The 17,059-nt window shown below is 42.7% G+C and overlaps 1 protein-coding gene across 7 annotated transcripts in view; it reads left to right on the top strand.

Annotated features, from left to right (window-relative positions):
- LOC106607715 (ankyrin repeat domain-containing protein 6) overlaps window positions 1–17,059 on the top strand; it is a 59,508-nt gene that overhangs the window by 32,208 nt on the left and 10,241 nt on the right. For 3 of the 7 annotated variants that reach the window (XM_014204963.2, XM_014204964.2, XM_014204965.2), the window contains exons 1-4: window positions 11,355–11,557; window positions 12,162–12,354; window positions 16,169–16,267; window positions 16,606–17,010. In XM_014204963.2, the coding sequence (XP_014060438.2) occupies window positions 16,669–17,010 (342 nt within the window). In that variant the 5' untranslated portion in view covers window positions 11,355–11,557; window positions 12,162–12,354; window positions 16,169–16,267; window positions 16,606–16,668. Of the gene's footprint in view, window positions 1–1,922; window positions 2,118–11,237; window positions 11,558–12,161; window positions 12,355–16,168; window positions 16,268–16,605; window positions 17,011–17,059 lie in introns of those variants that run through there. The other 4 variants (XM_014204967.2, XM_014204970.2, XM_014204966.2 and 1 more) reach the window with 2 other exon arrangements.

Consider the following 17,059-nt stretch of genomic DNA (forward strand, 5'->3'; position numbering starts at 1 on the left):
AAGGGGTATGAATACCTTCTGAAGGCACAGTAAATGTGAAAATAATGCATCGTGGGTAATGAAGGGTTACAGAAAAGGCACCGTGTTTTCTAAACACCACAGATGTTTTGGGTCTGCTATGTTTGTTAGACGTGTTAGTGCTCATCCTAGTGTGATCACCTTGGCCTGACAATGGCATAGTTCCACATGACAGCGACCGTACAGGAATGGTAACTAACTCTTTTTAATGAGGTCCCCCCGGTGTACAATAGAAAGGACATGGCTTCAGTAATGTATTCTTTTAACCTGGCAACTGTGATACATCCTGGAATATGGTTTGCAAAATATTAAACAGGAATAGCCTACAATGCATTCACTGTGCAATAGGTAATTCAAAGAAGAGTAGAGTTTAATTTCTAAATATATATTTTCATAGATTTAATAATGCAGAACGCTGTTAGTATGATTTACAGTGTACATCAAACATGCAATACATGCGTGTGACAACTATTTGCAGAGAAATAATTTCAACAGAGCCACTAGAGTAGTTGTCAAAGTAGATTAGACTCAGGGGATTTGATGGGACATGCCTTTTCCTCTCCAGATTGAAGCTGAACAATGTTACAGCAAAAATTGTTCAGATTTTTCTTGGTGTCTCTCACTTTCTCTGGAAAGATGGCCGTTTGAGCTAATAGTTAGCTCAGGTTCGTCTCATGTTTCGTAGTCGTACCCTTGGACTTGTAAGGTGCCCAGAATGATATAAGTTGGGACATTCCTGTCTAGTACCATCTTTCTCACTTAGATTTGACCATTGAATTCCCCAAACAACAGCCCTTTATGGCAGGGCCATTTAAAGTGAACTGAGAGAGGAACTGACTGGTGAAGAGGTGCCCTGGCCCCTTCCTATTATAATGGTTGACAGAAGCCACAGATAACACCGAGGTGGGTGCCATTAGCTGTGTAATGATCCAGCCACCTTGAGGCTTTACAGCGTATAGATTCAATAGACTCCGGATTAGAGGCACCCGACGGTTATCTTTGCTTTAATCGTAGCGCTGTATTATACACACCAACATTCATCTGGTTCATTGGGGCCAGGCCTAGAGGTGTGAGGGACTGTGAGAAACTTGATTAAAGCCACAGTGAGAGAGGAGCAGGTGGGCCCCGCTGATCTGTAGCCCCGGTCATAATCAGAGGGACCTGCCTGTTCTGAGCATGCCCAGTCCCTTCATGACAGAGGTTCTGACAGAGAAACACTACTCTTAGTAAATGGAGATTAGGAAGGTATGTAGCATATGTCCCTGATGAAACAGATGTTTTGAAGTGTTATCAACAGACGTACGGTCTATAGCTACAGAATAGTCTGCTTGTTTGATTTATTTAGCTTTTCAAAGAGCTTTATCTAGACAATCTGTTTAAGTCGGTAGGGGGGCTGAGGGAGACATAGACCAGCTTATCTTTCAGGTCTCTCTAGGAGAGGTGGGTGTAGAAGTCAGGCGCAGGAGAGGAGTAAATACGGAGAAGGCGTATTTATTAACAGTTCATCAAACACAACAGGCACAGACTAAATAGCAGTCCACAAAAATCACTAGAACATCGTCTAGGGAAAAACACCTGTTAAAAACAATGAACAAAATATACGCCACCCAAAACCAAAGACAGGAAAACGCAAACAAACCCGCACGAAACACAATGGGTAGGGCGAGATTAAATACACCAACTAACCAACCTCAACTAGACACAGGTGAACAGTCAAAACAGACATGACTAAACGAAAAGGAAAAAGGATCGGTGGCAGCTAGTAGACCGGCGACGCCGACCGCCGAGCGCCGCCCGAACAGGGAGAGGAGCCACCTTCGGTGGAAGTCGTGACATTATCCAAACTATTATTAAGACATAGCATGACAGCCGACTTGTTTGGTTCTTTTGGTGGGTTCGGTATTGCCTGTGAAATAGGAATGTCTGAAACCTTAGACTAGGTGCGATGGACCAAGCAGTAGACTGAGATTCCTCAGGGCTCTATAATTAGGATTATCTGCACATACGTCTCAGACACAGAAATGGGAGGTCCACATCAGGAAAATAAACAGGGTAACTAGTGCAGGGACCTGTATTTTTCAGGATTACACGAAGACATGGTGAGCTTCTTCTTCATGTAACTCTACTTTGCCTCTATGGAAGCGTAATGTTCTTTCGTGGTGTAGATTTACAGCTGTCCCTGGAATGTGTAATTTAAGACTTATCCGCCCATTAACTTCTTGAATCGTTGAATTTCATTCACCTGCTGTAGACCTAGCCTATATGTTGCATGGCAAAAGGGGGAACATAATATCCTCAAATAATTGCCTCCACTTACAGCACAAATAGCAAATAGCATGAATTGGAAGCTCTGTAATCAAATAGTGAGTAATGTTAAGACATGTAAGGACCCACTGGGCACACCTCATCACACACAACACAGTTCAAATGGGAATACAATGTCAGATGTTTTGTATTTATACAATAACTTAATGGTGCAATGTGCAAAAATTGCTCTTTCATTTCCTGGTTGCTAAAATTCTAATAGTTTGCCTAATTTCAGTTTATGTGACAAAACAAGCAAGTATAGTGTAGAGAATCTAAACCAAATATATTTTACATAACCCCAAATATTGTATTTTCAGCTGTTTGAAGCTCGGTGTACAAACCCGAAAGTAAACCCGACGTAAAAACAAAACTTAAGAACTATCGCTTCTTAGACTTGCTTTCAATGAGAATGACAGATCAATAACTCACATTTCCATGTGAATTTGGTTGGGTCACCCAAAAAGTTACATATTGCAGCTTTAATGTGTTATCGCTGTGCTTCATCTAATAGCACAAACAAATTACGTGGATTGTAGTTGAGATTACATTAAAAGTACATAGCGCAAGTGATCAATGCTGTTTAAGATTCTGTGCAGATTATTACAGCAGTTGTGAAGCTCTCCAGCGACCTGCGACCTTTGCATGCTTTCTTGAACATGCACGCTTTCTATGATTGCATAAGAAGTCATTTATAGTTACAGTAGGCTAACCTCAAAATGTGGCCATGGATGTGTTACTCATTTTACGGTTGAATAAATACTGTTAAATTAGTTTATAAGATAGCCTTTAGGCTATTTACTGTATTACAAAAGTAATGTTGAAATGTGTTTGGTTGACAACGCAACCAAATATCAACATTTAAAGGATACCTAATGCTTGGATAGTTTCATCTGAGCCACTGGCTTAATCCTATTCTTTAACTTTTTTTTGGGTTTAGTTGGAGATGTGAGTCCAACATATAATTTGTTAACTTGTGGCTATTTACTGTATTGCAAAAGTGATATTGAATTGTGTTTGGTTGTCAACGAATTCTAGTTTGTATACAAATTAATAATTGATATGTTGGATTCACATCTCCATCTCAACCAAGAATCAAAGTTAAAGAATAGGACTAAATGTGCATTTAAAGTTTGATTATATTAGATTTAGTCCTATTCTTTAACTTAGATTTTTGGTTGAGATGGAGACGTGAATCCAACATATCAATTATTTATTTGTAGACAAACTGGAATTAAAGCCAGACTAAGTCAGTTGCAAAGATGGAACTATCCAAGCAGAAGATACATCTCCGTTAACAACCAAACACAATTCAATATCTAGGTACAGTACAAATTCAACATATTTTATACAAGGTTTGTCTGTGTTGAAAATGGGTTACAATGATGACATAATCCTGTGGTTGAAATTTCACCCTCAAAACAGAGGTCGACCTATTTGGATTTTTCAACGCCAATACCGATTATTGGAGGACCAAAAAAGCCGATGCCGATTAATCGGCCGATTTTTATATATTTGTAATAATGACAATTACAACAATACTGAATGAACAATGAACACTTTTATTTGAACTTAATATAATACATATATAAAATCTATTTAGTCTCAAATGAATAATGAAGAATGTTCAATTTGGTATAGATGATGCAAGTGTTGGAGTGTTGTGTTGGAGAAGAAAGTAAAAGTGCAATATGTGCCATGTAAAAAAAGCTAACGTTTAAGTTCCTTGCTCAGAACATGAGAACATATGAAAGCTGGTGGTTCCTTTTAACATGAGTCTTCAATATTCCCAGTTAAGAAGTTTTAGGTTGTAGTTATTATAGTAATTTTAGGACTATTTCTCTCTATACCATTTGTGTTTCATATACCTTTGACTATTGGAAGTTCTTATAGGCACTATAGTATTGCCAGCCTTATCTCGGGAGTTGAAGGCTTGAAGTCATAAACAGTGCTGTGCGCCAGGCGGCCCAAACTGCTGCATATACTCTGACTCTGCTTGCACTAAAAGCAAGAGAAGTGACACAATTTCCCTAGTTAATATTGCCTGCTAACATGAATTTCTTTTAACTAAATATGCATGTTTAAAAATATATACTTGTGTATTGATTTTAAGAAAGGCATTGATGTTTATGGTTAGGTACATTGGTGCAACGATTGTGCTTTTTTCGCGAATGTGCTCTTGTTAAATCATCATCCGTTTGGCGAAGTTGAAGTAGGCTGTGATTCGATGATAAATTAACAGGCACCGCATTGATTATATGCCACGCAGGACAAATCAAATGTATTTATATAGCCCTTCTTACATCAGCTGATATCTCAAAGTGCTGTACAGAAACCCAGCCTAAAACCCCAAACAGCAAGCAATGCAGATGTAGAAGCACGGTGGCTAGGAAAAACTCCCTAGAAAGGCCAAAACCTAGGAAGAAACCTAGAGAGGAACCAGGCTATGAGGGGTGGCCAGTCCTCTTCTGGCTGTGCCGGGTGGAGATTATAACAGAACATGGCCAAGATGTTCAAATGTTCATAAATGACCAGCATGGTCAAATAATAATAATCACAGTAGTTGTCGAGGGTGCAACAATTCAGCACCTCGAGAGTAAATGTCAGTTGGCTTTTCATAGCCAATCATTGGGAGTATCTCTACCGCTCCTGCTGTCTCTAGAGAGTTGAAAACAGCAGGTCTGGGACAGGTAGCACGTCCGCTGAACAGGTCAGGGTTCCATAGCTGCAGGCAGAACAGTTGAAACTGGAGCAGCAGCACGGCCAGGTGGACTGGGGACAGCAAGGAGGCATCATGTCAGGTAGTCCTGAGGCATGGTCCTAGGGCTCAGGTCCTCCGAGAGAGAAAAAGAAAGAAAGAGAGAATTAGAGAGAGCATACTTAAATTCACATAGGACACAGGAGAAATACTCCAGATATAACAGACTGACCCTAGCCCCCCGACACATAAACTACTGCAGCATAAATACTGGAGGCTGAGACAGGAGGGGTCAGGAGACACTGTGGCCCCATCCGATGATACCCCCGGACAGGGCCAAACAGGAAGGATATAACCCCACCCACTTTGCCAAAGCACAGCCCCCACAACACTAGAGGGATATCTTCAAACACCAACTAGGACAAGCTAGTTAAACTAGTAATATCATCAACCATGTGTAGTTAACTAGTGATTATGTTAAGATTGATTGTTTTTTATTAGATAAGTTTAGTGCTAGCTAGCAACTTACATTGGCTCCTTGCAGCCACAAGGTCCTTTTGATGCTGCACTCGCGTAACAGGTGGTCAGCCTGCCACGCAGTCTCCTTGCGGATTGCAATGTAATCGGCCATAATCGGCGTCCAAAAATACCGATTACCGATTGTTATGAAAACTTGAAATCGGCCCTAATTAATCGGCCATGCCGATTAACCACTCATCTATGAAATGCCAAGAGTTGAGTGGAGCTGAAGTATGGGACTAAAAACAAACAAAAGATAACTATTGTAAAAATATACTGTGCCATAAAATGTATATAGTATGTATAAGCTGGAAGTAGAAGCCTAAGTGTTGTCCATTAGTTTACTCCAATTAGGAAAGGGATGGTAGGGTTAGGGGAAAATAATAATGGAAAATATATTTTAAAAATGGTATCATTTATATACAGTGCCTTCGTAAATTATTCAGACCCCTTGACTTTTTCCACATTTTGTTACATTACAGCCTTATTCTAAAATGGATTTTAAAAGAAAATCATCATCAATCTACACACAATGCCCCATAATGACAAAGTGTTAACAGGTTTTTATACATTTTTGCTAATTGATTAAAAAAACGAAACAGAAATACCTTATTTACATACAGTTGAAGTCGGAAGTTTACATATACCTTAGCCAAATACATTTAAACTTATTTTTTCACAATTCCTGACATTTAATCCTAGTAAAAATCCCCTGTCTTAGGTCAGTTAGGATCACCACTTTATTTTAAGAATGTGAAATGTCAGAATAATAGTAGGGAGAATGATTTATTTCAGCTTTCATTTCTTTCATCACATTCCCAGTGGGTCAGAAGTTTACATGCACTCAATTAGTATTTGGTAGCATTGCCTTTAAATTGTTTAACTTGGGTCAAACGTTTCGGGTAGCCTTCCACAAGCTTCCCACAATAAGTTGGGTGAATTTTGGCCCATTCCTCCTGACAGAGCTGGTGTAACTGAGTCAGGTTTGTAGGCCTCCTTGCTCGCACACGCCTTTTCAGTTCTGCCCACACATTTTCTATGGGATTAAGGTCAGGGCTTTGTGATGGCCACTCCAATATCTTGACTTTGTTGTCTTTAAGCCATTTTGCCACAACTTTGGAAGTATGCTTGGCGTCATTGTCCATTTGGAAGACACATTTGCGACCAAGCTTTAACTTCCTGACTGATGTCTTGAGATGTTGCTTCAATATATCCACATAATTTTCCTTCTCATGAAGCCATCTATTTTGTGAAGTGCAGCAGTCCCTCCTGCAGCAAAGCACCCCCACAACATGATGTTGCCACTCTCTTGCTTCACGGTTGGGATGGTGTTTTCGGCTTGCAAGCCTCCCTCTTTTTCCTCCAAACATAACGATGGTCATTATGGAAAAACAGTTCTATTTTTGTTTCATCAGACCAGAGGACATTTCTCCAAAAAGTACGATCTTTGTCCCCATGTGCAGTTGTAAACCGTAGTCTGGCTTTTTTTATGGTGGTTTTGGAGCAGTGGCTTCTTCCTTGCTGAGCGGCCTTTCAGGTTATGTCGGTATAGGACTCGTTTTACTGTGGATATAGATACTTTTGTACCTGTTTCCTCCAGCATCTTCACAAGGTCCTATGCTGTTGTTCTCGGATTGATTTGCACTTTTCGCACCAAAGTACGTTCATCTCTAGGAGACAGAACACGTCTCCTTCCTGAACAGTATGACGGCTGCTTGGTCCCATGGTGTTTATAGTTGCGTACTATTGTTTGTAGAGATGAATGTGGTACCTTCAGGCGTTTGGAAATTGCTCCCAATGATGAACCAGACTTGTGGAGGTCTACAATTTTTTTTTTAGATTTCTTTTGATTTTCCCATGATGTCAAGCAAAGAGGCACTGAGTTTGAAGGTAGGTCTTGAAATACATCCACAGGAACACCTCCAATTGACTCAAATGATGTCAATAAGCCTATCAGAAGCTTCTAAAGCCATGACATCATTTTCTGGAATTTTCCAAGCTGTTTAAAGGCACAGTCAACTTAGTGTATTTAAACATCTGACCCACTGGAATTGTGATACAGTGAATTATAAGTGAAATAATCTGTCTGTAAATAATTGTTGGGAAAATTACTTGTTTCACGCACCAAATAGATGTCCCAACTGACTTGCCAAAACTATAGTTTGTTAACAAGAAATATGTGGAGTGGTTGAAAAATGAGTTTTAATGACTCCAACCTGAGTGTATGTAAACTTCCGACTTCAACTGTAAGTACTCAGACCCTTTGCTATGAGACTCAAAATTGAGCTCATGTGCATCCTGTTTCCATTGATCATCCTTGAGATGTTTCTTCAACTTGATTTGAGGGCACCTGTAGTAAATTCAATTGATTGGACATGATTTGGAAAGGCACACACCTGTTTATATAAGGTCCCACAGTTGACAGTGCATGTCAGCTCAAAAACCAAGCCATGAGGTCAAAGGAATTTTCCATAGATCTCCGAGACAGGATTGTGTCGAGGCACATCTGGGGAAGGGTACCAAAACATTTCTGCAGCATTGTAGGTCCCCAAGAACACAGTGGCCTCCATCATTCTTAAATGGAAGAAGTTTTGAACCACCAAGACTCTTCCTAGAGCTGGCCACCCGGCCAAACTGAGCAATCGGTAGAGAAGGGCCTTGGTCAGTTAGGTGACCAAGAACCCGATGATCATTCTGACAGAGCTCCAGAGTTCCTTTGTGGAGATGGGAGTACCTTCCAGAAGGACAATCATCTCTGCAGCAAATCACCAATCAGGCCTTAATGTTAGAGTGGCGAGACGGAAGTCATCCTCAGTAAAAGGCACATGACAGCCCGCTTGGAGTTTGGCAAAAGGCACCTAAAGACTCTCAGACCATGAGAAACAAGATTCTCTGGTCTGATGCAACCAAGATTGAACTCTTTGGCCTGAATGCCAAGCGTCACGTTTGGAGGAAACCTGGCACCATCCCTACTGTGAAGCATGGTGGGGATATTTTTCAGCGGCAGGGACTGGGAGACTAGTCAGGATTGAGGGAAGATGAACGGAGCAAAGTACAGAGATCCTTAATGAAAACCTGCTCCAAGCGCTCAGGACTGGGGTGAAGGTTCCCCTTCCAACAGGACAATGACCTTAAGCACACAGCCACGACAATGCAGGAGTGGCTTCAGGACAAGTCTCTGAATGTCCTTGAGTGGCTCAGCCAGAGCCCGGACTTGAACCAGATCGAACATCTCTGGAGAGACTTGAAAATAGCTGTGCAGCAACGCTCCCCATCCTACCTGACAGAGCTTGAGAGGATCTGCAGAGAAGCATGGGAGAAACTCCCCAAGTATAGTTGTGCCAAGCTTGTAGCATCATACACAAGAAGACTCGAGGCTGTAATCGCTGCCAAAGGTGCTTCAACAAAGTACTGAGTAAAGGGTCTAGGGAATATTGTGTGTAGATTGATGAAGGGAAAAAAAAGATTTAATACATTTTAGAGTAAGGCTGTAACGTAACAAAATATGATTTGATATTAGTAAAAGATTGGGAAAGAGAAAAACAAGCAAAAGGTCTGCATTTAAAGTATGCATTGATATGCTATATTATGCACACATCTTTTTGCCTTGGTATAGCTTCATCTGGTGTACCATTACAAACCCATATAATGCCTATGGGGCTGAATGGAAGAAATCATTATTTTGTCGTATCGCTTACTGTGTCTGTGTCCTTTGACCTCATCACCTTTCATAATGAAGGAACACAAACAGGCCATGCAAGCTGTCAGACCACCATTAGTAATTTCAACACGCTAATTCACACATACTTAATGTTAAATAACCATGGAGAATGTTCTTGGCAGTTCATTTAGTTTCAACAAGTATGCCTGAATACAGCCTGGCAGATGATCAGCCTTATAATTGAGCTAATAAGCTACATTCAATTGACTATAGTGGTTTTCACCAGATGCTGGTGTGTTTAATCAATTACCTAGTTCCTCTGAGCCAGTTAGAAACATTGACAGATTTGACAGCTCAACACATTGATGGGTTGTAATGATAGTAGTAGGAACTCCTGGAAAGACAACCTTTTTCCTGTGAGTCACTCTGCCTGCGGTCACACCAAGTCTTGCTCAGCTAACCACAGAAGTCTGACTCCTGTGTGTGGTTGGTTAAAGCTATTTTTATTAGCTTTTTTATAGCTTCATGTCTGATGATATGGCATAAAAGTGAAAACAAAACAGTGTTTGTGTAGAAAGTACTCTCTGTTGTTGGAAATGTCAAACCTTAACCCCTATTCAATCTGTATGAACTCATTTGACAGACAGATCTACTGTGTACAGCTGCTGTCTCCCCCAACAGGAACTAGCCTGTTTTCCACATTCCCACAGCTGACTATAGTGTGTTAGATCATCCCAGTGCCCAAGAAAAACGTGCCAAAATGACTATCACCCGTCGCGCTCACCTGGTCATCATGAAATGCTTCGAGAGGATGGTCATGGCCCACATCAAGGCCAGCATGTCAGGTACACTGGACATACTCCTATTTGTCTACCGCTCCAACAGATCCACGGAAGATCCCATTTCTATCGCTATTCACACAGCCGTAACACATCTGGACAAGAGGAACACCTATGTGACAGTTCTGTTCATTGACTACAGTTCAGCATTCAACATTATTGTTTCCGCCAAGCTCGAAACCAAGCTTAGATCCCTGGGTCTGGACACCACCCTCTGCAACTGGATCCTGGACTTCCTGATGGGCAGACCACAGGCTGTGAGGATTGGTAATGTTCACCCATGACTGCGTGGCCTTGCACGACACCAGCTCCATCATCAAGTTTGCTGACGACACCACAGTTGTAGGCCTGATAACCAACAACGACGAGTCAGCCTATAGGGAGGAGGTAAGTGAACTGGCATTGTGGTGCCAGGACAACAACCTCTCCCTCAACGGCAGCAAAACAAAGGAGTTGATTGTTGACTTCAGGAAGCAGAGGAGGGAACATGTCCTGATCCGCATCCACATGACTGCAGTAGAGAGAGTCAGCAGTTTAAAGTTCCTCGGCGTCCACATCACAGAGGACTTGTCATGTACCAACAACACCACCACTCTTGTCAAGAGGACACGACAGCGCCTGTACTTCCTAAGGTGGCTGAAGAAATTCTGCATGCCAGCCTGGGTCTTCTCCAAATAATACTGCTGCACCATCGAGAGCGTCCTGACCGGTTGCATCACGGCCTGGTAGGCGAATTGGTACTTTCACGATCGCAAGGCCCTCCAGCGGGCCCTCCAGATGGCCCAGTACATCACTGGGACTGTTTTCCCACCCATCCAGGACATCTACTCAAAACAGTACCTGAGGAAGACCTGCAGAATCATCAAAGACACCACACACCCCAGTCATAAGCTGTTCACTCCCAACAGGCTCAGAGACAGTTTCGATCTACAAGCCGTCAGACTAATCTTTTTTTATTTCTGATTGTTGTTGCATTGTCAATAAGGAACTTGCAAGTAAGCATTTCATTGGACAGTGTATACCATGTGTATCCCGTACATACGACTAATAAAACTTGAAACTAGATGGCTAGCAGCAATTAAAATCTCAAACTATTCTCCCCATTCCCTCCTGGCTTCCTGTTTGCCATTCTACTACTGTACCATGTGACACGCGCTAGCCTGTTATCACCACACATGTGTTTCCTGTTCTCTTCCAGGCGCTGAGGATGACATGAGGGAGCCAACCTGGGAGTGTCCGGAGGTCCGAGCCCTCTCTCTTCTCCTTCTCTCCTCCTCTCTTTCTGCCCACTACCTCTGTGTGTGACGGTCATGACTTAGGGTTGGTGTGAGCCCACCCTCCCTTCCTTGGAGCACTGCGTCTTGGAGACAGTGCTTCACTCGCCCTGCTTACATGAGCCAGCAGGATGCGGCTGCGGTCCTTGCACTCTCTGAGCGCCTCCTTGTAGCCTCGCATAAGGGCCAGGCCGACAATGTGGTCCAGCTCATCAACAAGGGCGCCAAAGTAGCCGTCACCAAGGTAAGTGGATTAGAGGAGGTTGCCTTCTTGTGTGTTCATAAGACTTTTGTCTTTTCAACGTGTTTATTATACTAAGTAGCGGCGGTCACACAGGCTGGGCCACCAGGCTTTTTTCTGTCAAACGTGTACTGTGTACCACGGGAGGTTGGTGGCACCTTAATTGGGGAGGACGGGCTCGTGGTAACGGCTGGAGTGGAATAGGTGGAATGGTATCAAATACCTCAAACACATGGTTTGATGCCATTCCATTCGCTCCGTTCCAGCCATTATTATGAGCCGTCCTCCCCTCAGCAGCCTCCACTGCTGTGTACTGTTTCTGTGTGTAGCTAATATGGGTGGGTTTGTGTGACACAGTTATCTGTGTCTCACTCAACTGCAGCTTCATTGAGCCACCAGGGCAATGACCATGGGGCAGATGTATGTGCGCAGTGTGGTACATCATTCATGCTATGATTAGATCCCCTCTACGGTCCACTGTCAAAAGATTAGTGGGACTGGAGCAAGATTAGTGGGACTGTATTATAATCCTCACTTTCATGGATACTAGCACTATCTATAAAACTACTGTTTCCTCACAGTAAGTTACAGTAGCTGTATTTTACAGGAAGGAGGAGGAGTTGCAATTTGCAGTATTTGGAGAGGAAGAGGAATGTGTTGGTTACAAATGAACACGGCCATGAGGGACGCTCTCTGATGCTGATTTTACCCGCGTGTGTGTATGTGTCACTTGTGCGAAGGAGCTTTTCCATCGTTCCATCTGGCTGTCCGCGACCACAGCTGTGGGAGCACAGATCTGGGTAAACACGCTGACACACGCAACACAGTGTAAACTTCTGTTTGATGTCACACCACACAATGCTGGGAGAGAAGATTTCTTAAACATGTCATGTAGCCCCAAGCCTCTGCACTGCAGAGATGCCAAGACTGACACATTTAATATAGGCTGATGTAATACTGTATGTTCATCATTGCATGACATGGCTTTACAGAATGTGGTAATGGATCTCCCAAAGACAGTGAATGTAGTTGTGTGCGGCAGTGTTTTTTTATTTTACCTTTATTTAACTAGGCTAGTCAGAACAAATTCTTATTTTCAATGACAGCCTAGGAACAGTGGGTTAACTGCCTTGTTCAGGGGCAGAACGACAGATTTTTTTTTTACCTTGTCAGCTCAGGGATTTGAACTCGCAACCTTTTGGTTACTAGTCCAACGCTCTAACCACTAGGCTACCTGCCGCCCCAGTAAGTACAGTAAATACACCTGTGTGTTTGGGTGTTTCCTGTGAGAGTCACAGACAGACATGCTTGATTGAAGTAATGTGCGGCAGTAGCAATCCTATCTGTCTGTGAAGTGAATAGCCTGTCTTTGTGTCTCTGTCAGAGCAGCTCTGGTAATTAAGACAAACCTGAGGTGTCGAGATAGTATTTAGGTCAGGCCTTCCTCAGATCTCCAGTCTTTCTCTTGATAGACTGCAATGTGAAACTGGCCGATAAGACAGCCAGGCAGAGGCCTTTTTTCCTGAGCCTCATAAATGTACTTCCTCAATAACACATCTCTGGGCAGAAGCTTTTTTCTGGTTTCTGTGGTGTTCATGTTAAATGCTGTGTGCCCCTTTAAAAGCGCACAAGAGTTATGGGTTAAGGAAGACTTTCAATCGTCTTTAATTTGTCAAGAATGCAGCATTTTTCCTTGTTTCAGGAAATGAACTGCAATTCTTACACTTACAGCTGAAACTAAGTGAAATATGAATACATGACTGACTGAATATATGAAAGTTGTCGGTTATCTATCTTACATGGTTGCATCTGCTAGGCCGACCTGTCTCTTTCATAATGTTACGTCCAGCTGTATTTTCACATTTTGGCTGGGTTCCCTAGTAACAAAAAAAACTAGAAACATGAGGATTGTATTTCAGTTGGAAATTCCGGTGCTTCAGGGGAAGAGGAAGGGAGGTGAGGAAGGTATTGTATTGGGGAGTGTGAGGTAAAGTGTCAAGTTTTGGATGGATGTTTTAGTTCTGTGGAAGAGAAACTCTTTTGAGAATGAGAACGAGAGGAGTTAGAATAGAACCAGTCGTGAGTCTATCTAAGGTCATACCAGGCCACAGAGCAGAGAGCAGGCCCTTTCCATTCACAGTCTCCTGGGATAATAGACTTCACCCTGGCTGGGCCCTGACTGTGTTTACCTGAGACGCTTCCATGGCAGACATCCAAGCCTGGCCCAGTGAAACTCAACCCCTGCCTGGCCATAGTGAATAACATGCAGTGCCGAGCCGCACCCATATATCAGGCCACACTCGCCTGCTAAAGGGATTGTGGTCTCTCCTGTCTCTACCCATTTAATGGAGGGCTATGAGGATTAGGTGTTAATAAGGGGGTTGTGTTGATGTGGTTCTTTGTGATTGCACACCTGATCTCTAATTACATTGAATTAATGTGGATGATTCAATATGGCTGCCAGTTACATGTTTCAGGAGAGGGATTCTGCAGCAGGCAGATAGCGCGTTTTCACTTTATTTTCTCACTTCCAGATTGTTACTGTGCTTTAAATCAAAATCAAATGTTATTTGTCACATGCGCTGAATACGTGTAGACCTTACAGTGAAATGCTTACTAACAAGCCCTTAACCAACAATGCTTTAAGAAGAACAAATAATTAAACAGCAGCAGTAAAATAACAATAGTGAGGCTATATACAGGGGTTACCGGTACAGAGTCAATGTGCGGGGGCACCGGTTAGTTGAGGTAATTGAGGTAATATGTACAGAGATAATAAACAGAGAGTAGCAGCAGCGTAAAAGAGGGGTTTGGGTAGCCCTTTGATTAGCTGTTCAGGAGTCTTATGGCTTGGGGGTAGAAGTATTAAGAAGCCTTTTGGACCTAGACTTGGTGCTCCGGTACCGCTTGCGGTGCGGTAGCAGAGAGAACAGTCCATAACTGGGTGGCTGGAGTCTTTGACAATTTTTAGGGCCTTCCTTTACTGTAGCCTATGTGGAGAGATAGGGTTTAGTATCTTGAAATAATGCTTTAAGATTTACTGAGAGCATCTGTTTACATTAGCTTAACCCTAATTAAGCCTCTTAAAGAGCGACTGCCTTCAAACAAGCAACAACTCCTTTGAAAACTGCCTATGTGGCATCGATTAAGAGTCAGAAACAGTTATTCTATTTTTATTTCACCTTTATTTAACCAGGTAGGCAAGTTGAGAACAAGTTCTCATTTACAATTGCGACCTGGCCAAGATAAAGCAAAGCAGTTCGACAACATACAACAACACAGAGTTACACATGGAGTAAAACAAACATACAGTCAATAATACAGTAGAAAAATAAGTCTATATACAATGTGAGCAAATGAGGTGAGATAAGGGAGGTAAAGGCAAAAAAGGCCATGGTGGCAAAGTAAATACAATATAGCAAGTAAAACACTGGAATGGTAGATTTGTAGTAGAAGAAAGTGCAAAGTAGAAATAAATAATGGGGTGCAAAGGAGCAAAATAAATAAAATAAATAAATACAGTAGGGGAAGAGGTAGTTGTTTGTGTCAAAATTGACTACAGTGTAAATAGGATAAGTTGGGTCATAAAGTCAGTCTCGTCTTAAAACGGAGTTTGGAACATCCGTGCGTCACAACGGGTAAATGAAAGTTGGGTTTTGATTTGACTATGTCCATTTGCCCACTAACATGGGGTGAACAGCTGCGGTGATTGCTCTACATCCAATAGCATAGACAGTGAGACAGACCTGCCCAGCAGCTACGACTTTGTTTACATAAGATAACACGTTGCACATTTTTTTTACTTGAGAACTTTTGTACTTGTAAAATTGCACAACTAAAGCATCCTCGGCAAAAACGTCAACATTTATTACAGATTTCTTGAAGTTATCTTAGATTCATTCTGGAGATATTGAGGAAGTGAAATAGGCTTCTGTGTCTACAGTGTCTCATGGGGGACAAACATCATAAACTAAACACGGAATCAGTCAGGAAACACACCTCCCAAGAATGAAATCTAGTTTTCCTTAAGACCAACAGTTTGGATTCCTTTCAGTTGTTATAAGAAAAGGAACCTTCCATGACGAGTATCCAGCATACCTTTACATTTCTAACTTTATCTAATCCAATACAGCATATGATTGTAATGTCAGGTAGTATCACTGATGTAACCTGACAGACAATCCATTATTACCATAGAAAGAGAAACCTCCCAAATCTATAAATACACATTTGCTCCATAGCAGGCTTCAGGTCCATAAGTCTGGGCCTAAGAGCCGGAGGATGTGGGAGGCCTATCCATAAGCAGCTATATAGGTTCCCTTCCATTCTAGCTCGTTTAAACCGTATGTGGATTAAATATTTGTTTGTTTACTGGCGACTCGTTATTCAAATGGCCTGTGTGGCCATGACAGACAGATTGCATGCGGCTAAATGCTGTGTCATGATGACAGCACCATGTGTTACTGGGTATGGCGGAACTGTAGACACATTGTCACATACGGTCTGGTTGTGTGGTTGGCTTCACTTGGTTTCTCTCTCTTCAGTTGGTGTGTCTGTCTTCAGTTCCTGTGGCCCTCTCTTCTGTGTGTGAGAGTGTGTGTTCTGTGTCCACAGTACGGCAGAAGTCCCCTGCATCTGGCCTCCTATAAGGGCCACATCGAGGTTGTGCGCATTCTCCTGAAGGCCGACTGCGATCTGGACATCCAGGACGATGTAAGTACCCAGAGACTGTCTGTTTGTATACTGCCTTTCATTTGCACTGCCCTCTTTCCATGTTTCCAGCTAGCACTACAGTCATGATTGTGATGATGGATTTGTGTGTGGACCATCGCTTGGTTTTCGCTGGCGTTGCATTAGTGTCGCTCACCATCTTCCCAAATGAACATCACACCCATTTAACACCATGTAATATTTGTACGATAACATAAACAAACACCAGAATATTTAACATAGACCTTTACATGTGAACTAGGTCACTTTTTGAAGCACACAAACGACATGACATCTGCATGGAGATTCTGAGTCTGGCTGCTGGTGTGTTTTGATTGCAGTGTAGTTTCTCCTGCGTGCGGACGCCCTTTCCATTTCTCTAAGACTGTCACGCTAGTAGTATAATGACCTCCAGTGGCCTAGAGTGGGATTATTTGGATTGCCAGTTTGAGGCATGCAGCAGACCTCCACGGGTCTCACCCTCTGGGTGCAGGTCAACCTTCCTCCCCCTCCGCAGTCCCACAGCCACAGATAATGGTCCAAAGCTCTGGCGCTCCCAAATTCTCTCCATCTGGTCAATGAGCTCCCGATCCCGAACGGGCCACAGCGCATCCTCTGCCACCAACGGGGGGGAGTGGTCGCAAGGAGGAGGGGGAGGAGGGGAGAGAGAGAGACGGCCGTGGAGGAAGGCTGCTGGAACTGGGCCTGGGAGAGAGCCTGGAAGATCAGGGAGAGTGAAGAAGGAGGTTAGAGAAAAGCTACTTTGAGCCCGTGAAAAATAATCACTCTCCCAAT

Source organism: Salmo salar, chromosome ssa06, assembly GCF_905237065.1.
Source record: "Salmo salar chromosome ssa06, Ssal_v3.1, whole genome shotgun sequence".
NCBI lineage: Eukaryota > Metazoa > Chordata > Actinopteri > Salmoniformes > Salmonidae > Salmo > Salmo salar.